The 11,329-nt window shown below is 67.1% G+C and overlaps 2 protein-coding genes across 2 annotated transcripts in view; one reads left to right on the forward strand and one right to left on the reverse strand.

Annotated features, from left to right (window-relative positions):
* Positions 1 to 107: 107 nt before the first annotated feature.
* On the forward strand, positions 108 to 3,702 carry SLC30A3 (solute carrier family 30 member 3). The gene is made up of 8 exons (XM_017838801.1): positions 108 to 190; positions 1,384 to 1,553; positions 1,624 to 1,770; positions 1,870 to 2,023; positions 2,482 to 2,686; positions 2,815 to 2,920; positions 3,267 to 3,401; positions 3,480 to 3,702. Exons 1-8 carry the CDS (start codon positions 108 to 110, stop codon positions 3,623 to 3,625), a joined length of 1,146 nt encoding a protein of 381 aa, XP_017694290.1. The 3' UTR covers positions 3,626 to 3,702.
* Positions 3,703 to 4,599: 897 nt separating this feature from the next.
* Positions 4,600 to 11,329, reverse strand: part of GTF3C2 (general transcription factor IIIC subunit 2) — a 9,746-nt gene continuing 3,016 nt past the window's right edge. The window contains exons 5-18 of the mRNA XM_017838835.1: positions 10,910 to 10,987; positions 10,584 to 10,682; positions 10,208 to 10,435; positions 9,856 to 9,967; positions 9,652 to 9,769; positions 7,905 to 7,936; positions 7,563 to 7,692; positions 6,849 to 6,993; positions 6,432 to 6,593; positions 5,926 to 6,013; positions 5,656 to 5,784; positions 5,344 to 5,475; positions 5,034 to 5,141; positions 4,600 to 4,927 (exon numbers count right to left, since the gene is read on the reverse strand). Of these exons, the coding sequence (XP_017694324.1) occupies positions 4,721 to 4,927; positions 5,034 to 5,141; positions 5,344 to 5,475; positions 5,656 to 5,784; positions 5,926 to 6,013; positions 6,432 to 6,593; positions 6,849 to 6,993; positions 7,563 to 7,692; positions 7,905 to 7,936; positions 9,652 to 9,769; positions 9,856 to 9,967; positions 10,208 to 10,435; positions 10,584 to 10,682; positions 10,910 to 10,987 (1,768 nt within the window). The 3' untranslated portion in view covers positions 4,600 to 4,720. The remainder of the gene's footprint in view (positions 4,928 to 5,033; positions 5,142 to 5,343; positions 5,476 to 5,655; positions 5,785 to 5,925; positions 6,014 to 6,431; positions 6,594 to 6,848; positions 6,994 to 7,562; positions 7,693 to 7,904; positions 7,937 to 9,651; positions 9,770 to 9,855; positions 9,968 to 10,207; positions 10,436 to 10,583; positions 10,683 to 10,909; positions 10,988 to 11,329) is intronic.

Consider the following 11,329-nt stretch of genomic DNA (forward strand, 5'->3'; position numbering starts at 1 on the left):
CCCCCGTCCCGCATCCCCGCGGGGGGGGGGGCGGGGCCACGGCGGGGGGCGGGGCCCGGCGGTGCCGGTGCCGGTGCCCGGTGCCCGCGGTGCCGCCCGCGCCCGGGATGGAGCCCCCGACCGGCACCGAGAGCGCCCGCCTGGTCAGCCCCCGGGGCGGCCGCGCCGACGGCAGCCTGCGTCTCAAGAGGTACCGCCGGCACCGGCACCCATCGCCCCGGCATCCCATCATCCGCACCACCGTCATTCCATCACCGCTGCCTCTGGCACCGCCGGCATCGGCACCTGCATCACCGGCATCCCCATCATTGGCACCCTCATTGCTCCGGCACGTCCAGCACCGCAGTCACCTCTGGCACTTCCATCACCACTGGCACTTCCATCACCACCGGCACCTCAGCGCCCCGACATCCTCATGATCGGCACCAGCATCTTCATCACCGGCATCCCCATCACCCCGGCACTGCCACCCCTGGCACCCCATCAGCTCCCAGGGCCCCCGGCAATTCCTCGCACCGCCACCTCCATCATCCCCCCCCATTTGCAACCCTGGGTCCCCCCGCACCCGCACTGCCGGCACCGGCTCCCCCATTATCCCCGGCATCTCCATCGCCCCCAGCTCCCTTGGCACTCGCAAGCCCACGGCTCCCCCCCTCCCGGCACCGGCACCCCCGGCACGTCCCTCCCCGCCCGCCCCCGCGTCTTCATCCATCCGAAACGGACATCGGCACCTCCGCAGCCCCCGCGCCAGCTCTGACTGTCCGCCACCGGCACCCTCACCCCGCCACCGCCACCCGCGCCCTCCCTGCTACCGGTGCCTCCGCTCAAGCGGAGCCATTCCCTCCCGTGCACCAGCCCCGCTCCCCCCTCGGATGTCCGTCCGGCAGCTACCGGCGCCCAAACGTCACCCACGCACACCGGTACCGTCCATTCATCACCCGCCCACATCGGTACCGTCCATCCGTCACCCACTCACACCGGTACCGTCCATCCATCACACCTCCCCCTCCCCGGCTCGCTGTCCGTCCCCGCTCCCGCACTGCTGCCCCACGCACCAGCGCCCCGGCTCCCGCCTCCCTTCCCACGCCTCACGTCTCCACACCGGTGCCCCGTCCCACAGCTCGGCCCCAGGCGCAACAACTCGGTCCCACCGGCACCTCCCCGCGGGTACCCGCACCGCCCCCGGCTCCGGTCCCGGCGGGAGCCCCGTGCCGCCGCCTCCTGCTGCCGCCGCCGGTCCCTTTGCTGCCCGTCCCGCCGGGGGGGCTCAGCCAGTGCCCCATCGGTTGCCTGGGTGCGGCCCCCAGGGTGGTAGTGGGACCCCCAGGGTTGCCAGGCAGGGGCACGGGAGACGGTGTGGTCAGCAGCGACCCCCGCCCCCAGTCTGTTCACAGGCTCCCAGGACCACCCGGCACTGCCGCCTCCCCCGGCTTCGGCTCTCCATTGCCGCTGCAGCCCCCCGGCCCCCAGCCCCGGGCGGGGCAGGCTCCCCAGCCGGCAGCTGAGAGTCGCCTGCGCCGTCTGCTGCCTCTTCATGGTCGGGGAGGTGATAGGTAAGGGGGGCCGGGGCGGGGCGGGTGGCTGCCGGCAGAGCGCGGGGTGCCAGCTGCTCTGTGCCCGCAGGCGGGTACCTGGCACACAGCCTGGCCATCATGACGGACGCGGCACACCTGCTGACGGACGTGGGCAGCATGTCCGTCAGCCTCTTCTCCCTCTGGGTCTCCACCCGCCCACCCACCAAGACCATGACCTTCGGCTGGCACCGCTCAGGTGAGCCGAGAGGCACAGCCCCGCGGGGCTCCACAGGGGGCACGGCTCCATGGCACCCCCATGACCGGGTGGTGGGCACTTAGGGCTCCTGTCCTACAGAGACGCTGGGTGCTCTGGCCTCTGTCCTCTCCATCTGGGTTGTGACTGCAGCCCTCGTCTACCTGGCGGCCGCCCGCATCATCAGCAATGACTACGAGATCGAGGCGCGAGCCATGCTGGCCACATCTGCCTGCGCTGTCGGCGTCAACCTGGTGTATGTCCCACATGGCCCCTGTGCACCTTCAGCCTGAGCCCTGCCCCAGATGTGATCCCGGTACCCCAAGATCCCCAGCCATGCCCTCTGGTCCCCTTCTGTCCCTGTGCACCAGCCTTACATCCTCAAGCACTGCCTCCTCCTCTTCCCTGTCACCCCCCTATGCTTGCAGCTTCCAGTCCACGTGCTTACATCCCCATGCCCCACATCCCCTGGCCCCCCAAGCAGCACCTTCTGAGCCCTGGCACAAGCCCCAGGCCTAAATCCCTGCCCAGTTGCATGCACCTCCCAGCAGTGGAGCTTCCCTGTCATCGTGCTGCACCTCCAGCCCCACTCCCCTCCACCGTCCTGGAGGACGGTGCCTGCCTGTGCCCCCTTTGCACGTGCAGGGCAAGGCAGGGCCAGTGGGGCCTCCATGCCCTGCCAGTGCGGCACTAAGCCAGCCCTGCTCTCCCCAGCATGGCCTACATCCTGCACCAGTCCCCCTCCGGCCATGGCCACGGCGCAGTGGGCTATGAGCAGCTGGAGAGCTCTGGGGTGTGCCAGCCTGGCCATGCCCCCCTGCCTGGCAGCACCAGCGTGCGGGCAGCCTTCGTCCATGTGGTGGGTGACCTGCTGCAGAGCGTCGGTGTCCTCGTGGCTGCCACCATCATCTACTTCAAGGTGCCCGGGCTGGACTCCACCTGCACTGCCTGCAGGAGCAACTCCCCCAGTCCTATGCAGGGTGCCCCACTCCCAGGGGCCCAGCTCAGCTCTGCCCCCCAGCCTCACACAGACCCTGCTCTCTGCAGCCCCAGTGCAAGATCGCAGACCCCATCAGCACTCTCTTCTTCTCGGTCTTTGTCCTTGGTTCCACCTTCACCATCCTCAGGGATGTCTTCAGGGTCCTCATGGAAGGTGAGTGGTGAGTGAGGGGAGTGCAAGACCACGGATGCAGGGGGGCACAGAGGCTCCTGGGGCTGCAGCTGCTGCAATACTTTGCCCATGAGGCACCTCACCTCCTCTGCTCGCCCCGGTCCACCCCTCTGTCCTTCCCTTGCCCCCCAAATATCCCCAGCCCCTCCTCCCCACCCCAGGTACGTTTGCCCCATGGTGAGGCTGTCTCAGCCCGGAGCCACTGTGCCCAGCCTAGTCCCCCTGGGGAAGCCCCCAGCCCTGGCAGATCCCACCAGGAGCCCTGGTCCAGGTGGGGGCTGTGGCTGGGGGCCAAGGGTGGCCCCCCATGACCAGGTGGTGCTGGCAGGGACACCACGGGGCGCCGAGTTTGATGCGGTGAAGGAGGTGCTGCTGGGGGCCAGCGGGGTGCGGGGTGCCCACGACCTGCGCCTGTGGGCGCTGACGCCGAGCCACCCTGCTGTGTCAGTGCACGTGGCTGTGGGTGAGTGACCTGCGCAGGGCACGGCCGGGGGGTCCCCCTGGCCATGCCTGGGCTGAGCCCCTGCCCTGCTGCCCCCAGAGGCCGGCGCCGACCCTGAGATGGTCCTCTGGGATGTCACTGCCCGGCTCCAGAGCAGGTTTGGCTTCGCATCGTGCACGGTGCAAGTGGAGCGGCACCGGGAGGAGACAGCAGCCTGTCCCCACTGCCAGGACCCCCATGCCTGAGACCCCTGTCTGCTGCTGCACTGGGCCTGGCCCTGGCCCCCCCTGTCCTGGAGCAGCTCGGGGTGCTGTCCTCCCTGTACCCACCCCACTGCTGTATAGCCCCGGGGTGGGACAGTGCCCCTGGTGCACGATCCTGGGTGGGACGTGGCCTGGCCGCAGCAGCACAGGGGCTCCCTGGGATCCTCCACTCCCCACTGTGTCACAGCCTCTGAGGAAGGGGGATCCTGCCCCACCACCCGCCCCCACAGAGCCCTGCCGTCCCAGCAGGAAGGGATGTCCCCTGTGGGGGACCCTAGATGCAGCCTTGGCCCCAGATGCTTGTGTTCCCACCACCTCCTTTGCTGCTGCCCAGGCTCGGGGAGGGCGGGCCAGAGGAGCTGCTGCAACCCCCAAGTGCAGGGGGCTGGGGCAGCCAGAGCCCAGAGCTCAGCCCCCCACTGGCTGCTGTGCCGGGGCCTGATCTGTCCCCCTCGCTGAGTTGTGTCTGTGCCGCCGGTGTCCATCTGTCTGTCTGTGCCAGCAGCAGTGTCAGCACTGCCAATAAATGTGTTGGAGAAGCAGCAGTGGTGCAGGAGCCAGAGTGGCACAGGGAAGGGGACAGTGGGGTCAGGGCTGGACCCCCACAGTCACGGCCACAGCCACGGCCACAGCCACAGCTGCCCTGGTGCAGGCACCTCCACAGTCGTACAAAATCAACCACGTTTACTGCACAGTTGAACAAAGGCTCAATGTGAGCAATTCCAAAGCTCCCAGCCCCCTCCCTGCCCCTTGGAGCGCAGCGGGGCCGGAGGCAAGTGCAAGCACAGCCCCACACCACTGGGGCCCATGGGCACTTCTGTGGGGTCAGACCCACAGCATGTACCCCAGTACATGCACTAGTCCCGCCACCCTCACTCAGCTCAGGCCAAACAGCGCAGACAGATCCTTCCGGGTTCGGAAGACGTGTCTGGAGGATCCCAGGAGCAGCTGGGAGCAGCTGCACCTCCCATAGCAGGGGCCCAGCGGGAAGGCAGCACCGAGAGGGGCCACAGTCCCTGGCCAGCACAGGCGGCCCCAGGCCCTGCCTGGGGTGAGCAGCACGAGGGACCAACCCCCCTACTCTGCCGGCACTGGGGAGCACTTGGGGGGGCCAGGGCTCCCGGACACATTCCTGTAGAGGGAAGCGAAGCGGGCCTGGCACTCCGGGAGCAGCCGGCGGCCCACACCGGAGGCCAGTCCTGCCAGGCAGTGCGCCCGCACGATGCCCGCCTGCCCACCCGACACCAGCCAGCCCTGCGAGTCCAGGTTGGGGCTGAAGCGCACCTGGGGGAAGAGAGGGGTTCGGGAAGCGTGGGGCTGAGGCACCGGGACCTGGGCCCCCACAGCAGCGCTGCTGCTGCAGGGCTGGGGCTGGGCCTAGCCCCCTCACCTTGTGCAGGGCCTCCAGCTGCAGGCGGTCGAGGCTCAGCTCTGCCTTCACCTCCTGCGTGTGCATCCTGCGCATGGGCTCCCGGCTCGCCAAGTTCTGGAAGCTGCGCTGGAAAGTGGCAGCACCACCTTGGGTTGTGGGCCCAGGGCAGGAGCACTGCAGGGACCATGGTCCCAGCTCTGCTAGATGTGAGGGGCTGCCCCAATGCCCCAGCAGCGTCTCCTGGCCCTGCCACCCCCACAGCACAGCCACAGCCCCACAGGCCCCACTCATGCGGCTGGACCACCAGCTGCATCCTGCCCTCTCCTACCAGGTCCGTGTCCTGGAATTGGATGTAGCTCCTGGCCACCATCTCACTGTAGCACCGGGTCCTGGGCAGTGCCTGCTCAGTGCTCTTGGGCCCAGCAGGGCTGCAGGGCAGCAGGTCGGCTTTGTACACTGGCTGTGGGTGAGAGGGGGCTCAGGGCAGGGCAGAGGTCCTGCTGCTCCTCTGCAGCCAGGGGCCACCAGGGATCACCAGTGTGGGGGGGCCCAGGACGCTCTTCCCATGCCCCCTCCCTGCCTGGCTCCCTGTGTGCTGGGCCAGGCTCCCCCCTGACCCTGAAACACAACAGCCTCTTACAAATCTGCGGTCCGAGGAGCGCTTGACGTTTAGGGGGTTGCTGGCCAGGTCAGGCAGCACTGCAGCCACCAGCTCGCCGGTGATGTCACCCGCAGCCACCGTGTTCAGCCAGTCTGAGCCAGAGATGCTCTGCAGGGACAGAGGGCTGGAGGGTGCGGGGTCCCCACCACCCCCAGCCAGGCAGCGTCACCCACCCCTACCCGCAAGCCCCGGGCCCCAGCTGGCGCTGACCCGGCCCCCGGGACATAACGGCCCCACACCAGCCCTTACCCACACAGTGCCCTTGCGAGGGGCCACGAAATAGGCCTTGAAACCCAGGTACCCGGCGTCAATGTAGTGGATCCCGCAGAGCCCATACCTGCGGTGGAAGGGACAGGTTAAGGACAGAGCTCTGTGCTGCCACTGGGACTGCACGAGCCAGGCACAGCCCACCTTCCCCCAGACCCGGGTGGCAGGGGAGCCACCCTTGCTCTAGCAGCATGTCACAGGGTAACGAGGCAGCTCAGGGCAGATCCTGGAGACTGAGAACTCACCAGGAACACAGACCCCCTCAGCTACCCTGCCCAGGGGCTGGCTGTCCCCTGGCCCACCCTTCCTGTGTCCCAGGATGGCACGGGAGAGGGGATGTCACGCTGTGCCGCTGCGGTGTGACCCAGCACAAGCAGAGCCTGCCTTTGCCACAGCATAGCTGTACAGTCCCAGGAAGGGGGAGGCCAGAGGGGCCCCTTGGGGGGTTGAACTAGGCCCCGGCAGTGGGGCTGGACCCTGGCACTCACGAGGCATAGCAGTTGTCCTGGGCCACAGTGATGCCATTGTAGGGCAGCAGCCAGGCCACCTCAGTGCTCAGGAACCGCTTGATGCTGTTGATGGGCTCGTAGAGTCGCCGCAGGTCCCAGAACTTGATCTTGCGGTCACTGCCTGCCGTGACCAGGAAGTTGCTGAGAACCAGGAGAAAGGTAGCACTGAGAGCCCAGCGCAGAGCCGGGGCCTGTCCTGGTGCAGGGTCCAGGTGGCCCCAGTCCCCCAGTGGCTCTACTGCCCTCACCACGGAAAGCCCAACTCTATCCCTCCAGTGTTGCAGAAGGCCAAGTGCCATTGGCACCATGGCCTCCCAAGCCCCTCTTGGCAAAGGAACCCCTCCTGAAGGAGGGAGCCCCTCTCCCGGCAGCACCTGTGCCCGCTCCTGCCCTCACTTGTCGGCCTTGCACCACTCGATGCTCCGGACCGCGTGGTCGTGGGCCAGGAAGCACTGGAAAGGGTAGAGCTTGAGGGAGGCATCGGGCTGGTGCACACATTGCAGCAGGGACTTGGTGAGCAGGTTCCAGATGGCCACGGTGCCTGTGGAGAAACCCATTTCCCTGAGGTGCTGCTGATGGCACAGGTGCTGCAGTGTGGGACGGGCAGCGGCACAGGCAGGACTGTGGAATATGGCAGCCAGGCTGGAGCTAGGGCTCCAAGCAGGACAGGATGGCAGCAGGACCTGGCAGCGGCATGGGCAGGGCTGTGGGAGCTGTGGAACACAGCAGCCAGGTGAGAGCTGGGGACAGGGCTCAGAGCAGGACAGGATGGCAGCAAGACCTGGCAGGACAGCATAGAGCTGCAGATCACTGGAAGGCTGGCAGAAAATTCCATCCAGGCAAGTTGAACAGATGTGGATTAGGCCAGAGCCACATCCTGGAGCCAACAGGTATGTGAGGGTGCCGATGGCCAGCCCAGAGAAGCCTTCCCCCACCCCAGGGATAGGCAGAGGTTCCAGCACAGCACCCACTGCTGGCTGCTGCTCCCCCCATCCCTCACCCCTGGGCTCCCCCGTTCCCTGCCCCAGCCAAGGATGAGGGAGCTCCAGGGTCTCTGCCAGGGCAAGGGCTGCTCTCCGAGTGCTGCTGTAGGGTGCAGGAGAGACTCACCATCATAAAACCCCGCTGCCAAATGATGGTGGGGCTTGGAGGGCATCCAGGAGAGGCTGAAGCACTGCCCGCACTCGGATGTGTTCCCTGCCTGGATGGAGCCCACCTGGAGCGTGGCAATGCATTGCACCTGGGAGCCAAGGGACAGACCTGGGTCACACCCTGGTGCTGGTGCCATCCGTGCCCTGAGAGCCGGGATGTGCAGGGTGGGAGCACAGCTCTGCTCTGCCCCTCCAACGCTCCGCAGGTGCCCCGGCTCCTCCCCGCTCTCCCACCTGCACCGGCCAGGGGGCTTGCTGGGTGCTGGCCCCGACAGGGACCACTGTGGTGGGGGACACTGACCTTGCAGATAAGGTGCTTGTGGAGGGGCCCATCTAGAAGAGAGTAGAGTAGGGTCAGGGCAGGTACCAGCTTTCTGGGAGCTCCCTGCCTGGAGCCTGGATCGCAGCTCCCCACGGCCTTGGCCAGGGCTCCTGGTTCCTGTCCTGCCACCCCCCAGAGCAGTGTCCCCAGCACAGCAGGAATCAGAGCACATGGAGCACCAAACCCAAGAGCCAGTAGGGGCAGGACCCCAACCAGGCCTGCCAACGCGGGAGGAAGCAGCCCACTGAAACGCACTGCAGACAAAGGTGAGGCAGGGCTGACATGCCCCCACCCCACCATGACTGGCACCAAAGTCAAGGGCACGTGGTGATATGTAAGGGCCAGACGTGACTGTGATCACCCTGGGGAGGGAAGGAGTGGCTATGCAGGACATCTGCTCCATGGGGTGATGGGGCTGAAGGAGGTAGCACTCCTGGGGAAGGAAGGCTGCAGAGACCCCGTGGCCAACGGCTTAGAGTGAGGTGCCCATGGGACCCCCCCCCACCAGCTCCATCTGCCAGAAAATCCCCCCCACCAGCAACACCCGACACGCATGCTGTGGGGACCCTGTCCCACACCCCTCAGGCCTGTGGTCCCCCTGTGCCCAGCGCAGGGCTGTCCTCTGGCACAGCAGGCAGCAGACAGGCACGTCCCAGCCCGGAGCATGGCAGCTGTGGGTGGAGGCATGGAGGAGCCATGCATCTTCCCCGGCACGGCTGTGACAGCCGGGACATGGTGTGGAGACCAGCCCCGGCTCTGCCAGGCAGGAACACCGGGTGCGGATTCCTGGTGCCCCAGGGACAGCCAGCACAGCCATGCCAGCCTGGGAGCTGCTAGCAGGGCTCAGCACTGCAGCCTGGCACTGATCCTGCGGCTGGGAATCAGTGCTCCAGCCTGCCTGTGAGGCACAGAGATGGTACGTGCAGTCGCAGCCACCCCAGCCGGTGGCAGGAGCCGGGGCCCCTGCCACAAGACAGCACGTGGGCGCTGTGGCAGCAGCCCAGCCAGCCGCAGTCGGCGCAGGCACGGCCGACGTGCTGCGGGGCCGGGAGCCGCACCGGGAGCCCATTTCCCACTGTCAGTGAGGACGTGCAGGCTGTCAGCCACGGCTGAGCGCCCACCGCCAGCACGCGCTGGCCATCAATCCCGCCCGGCGCCGGCACAGCCTATTACAGGCACCATTAGCTCTGAGCCGGCCCAGCGCTCCCGCTCCTGCCCTGGCACTTGGCTCAGCCAGGCTGGAGGGAGCAGCTCCAGCAGCAGGACACGCTCCCAGTGGCCAGCAGGGATGTAGAGAATGGCTGGGGAAACACTGTGTGGCTGCATCATACTCTGCATCCCACTACAGCCACAGCGACACTGCCAAGAGCCCCCAGCTTTGGGGGCTGCCTGCGAGCCGTGTCCCAGCCAGCCTCCTGCAGTGTCCCCAAGACTGAATCAAAGCAGCACTGTGACACCCTCTGACACCAAAAAGCAGCCTTGGACCCCCACGCTGTGCCCTGTGCCAGATGCCAGGCTGGGGGCAGAAAGATCCCAATCCTGGGGGTAAGGTGGGCTCACTGCCTCCTCATGCAGCTCCCGGGCTGGGACATGGTTCTGCTGGCAGTTCCCCAGCACAGTGGGATACCGTGGGCAGGGGGGCTCCAGCCCCAGGGTTCGCAGCCCCACCCCAGCACAGTGGGAGGAGGGCCAGGATGCCCCTACCCAGCGGCGCAGCTCTTCCTACCTTTTACCTGTGTTGTCTTGGCACAGTGCAGGGCCCCAGGGTGCGGCAGAGCGTACACCACCACCCTGCCATCTGAGAAGGCGGCAGCCAGCAGGCCCAGCCGGCTCATCTGCGGGTGCTGGAGAACGACAGACAGGCTCAGCCCTCAGGTCACCCCTCCGGACCCTCAGGGAACCCAAGGTGAGTGCTTTGGGCAGCACTCACCGTCCGGGCCGTGGCAGGAGGCTCCCAGGCCCCGCTGGGGCAGAACTTCATGTCCCAGATGCAGCCGTGGTCGGCAGCGATGGCATAGGCCAGCCTGGCTTTGTCAGGAGAGCTGTGGGCACAGGTCAGGCCATGAGGAACACGACAGCTGTTGCCCAGCAGCTCCAGTAGACACAACTGCACACCAGCAGCAGAGCTGGCCACCAGCACAGCCCCCATGGGGTTCAGGCCGTGGCTGGTGGTTCTGGGAGAGGATCAGCCTCACCACCCACTCAGCCAGAGAGACACGAGGCCTGGGCCCTGCCCCATCCCTGGGCAGCCCCTGGCCCCTTCCCCAGGCCCTGCCACTCACCCCTGCTCCAACTGCAGTGCACCCAGGCCCCAGAGCTGCAGGAGTGCGGGGCCCGCGTGCAGCCCGGCCACGCTGTGCGTCTCCTCCATGCTCCTGTGGCAGGACACAGCCACGTACTGCGGGGCTGCCGAGCCCTCGGGAGTCGGGCACCACTCCATTGCCCACACCGGGCCACCCACAAAGAAGGAGATGTCCAGGCGCTCTGGGTGGGGCTGCAGGGAGCTGAATCTAAAGGGGGGAGAGAGGTGAGGGCTGCTGGGACCCCAGGGCACAGCACGGGCCAGTTGCCCAACCCATGGATGACCCTGGGGGCCACTGCCAGTCCTAGGCAGGTCAGCCACCGCCCCACAGGGCCTGAGGACACCCTGTCACACACCTGTTTACCCTGTACAAGGCACCGTCATCCTCAATGCCCTCACGCTGGATGGAGAAGAGGGGAGACTTCTCCTCTGCTGGCAGGTACGGGGCAGCCTCACTGTGCAGGCAGAAATTGAGACGTGTCCCTGTCCCTCACCCAGTCACCCCAGCACAGCCCCATGCCCTAGCAGTATCTCAGCCTCTGTGTGACTCCAGCAGCTATGGAGGCTCCACAGCCAAATCCAAGAGATCCTCCTTGCCCACCCCATCGCTCACTCTGCACACTGCTGGGACCTGCCCCACTTCCCCCCAGCCCCACTCCCTCTCCTCCTGCTTCAACAGTACCTGTCAGAGAGACACGTCCACCTGTGTGCCATTGGGATCCAGTCTGGGAACTCCCACTGCGAGTGCTTCTGCTCCCGCCTGCAGTGTGTGCCAGGCCTCAGCCACGGCCCCGTGCCCGGCACAGCCAGCACCCTCTGCCTTCCCCCCATCATGGCCCAGCCAGCACCCCCAGCCCTCACACCCCCCCCATGACACAGCCAGCACCCCCTGCCCTCCCCCTCCATGGCACAGCCAGCACCCTCTGCCCTCACACCCTCCCCATGGCATGGGCAGCACCCCCTGCCCTCACACCGTCCCCATGGCACGGGCAGCACCCCCTGCCCTCACACCCTCCCCATGGCACAGCCAGCACCCCCTGCCCTCACACCCTCCCCATGGCACAGCCAGCACCCCCTGCCCTCACACCCTCCCCATGGCACA

This window comes from Lepidothrix coronata, unplaced genomic scaffold, assembly GCF_001604755.1.
Source record: "Lepidothrix coronata isolate B3197 unplaced genomic scaffold, Lepidothrix_coronata-1.0 Scaffold361, whole genome shotgun sequence".
Taxonomy (NCBI): Eukaryota; Metazoa; Chordata; class Aves; order Passeriformes; family Pipridae; genus Lepidothrix; species Lepidothrix coronata.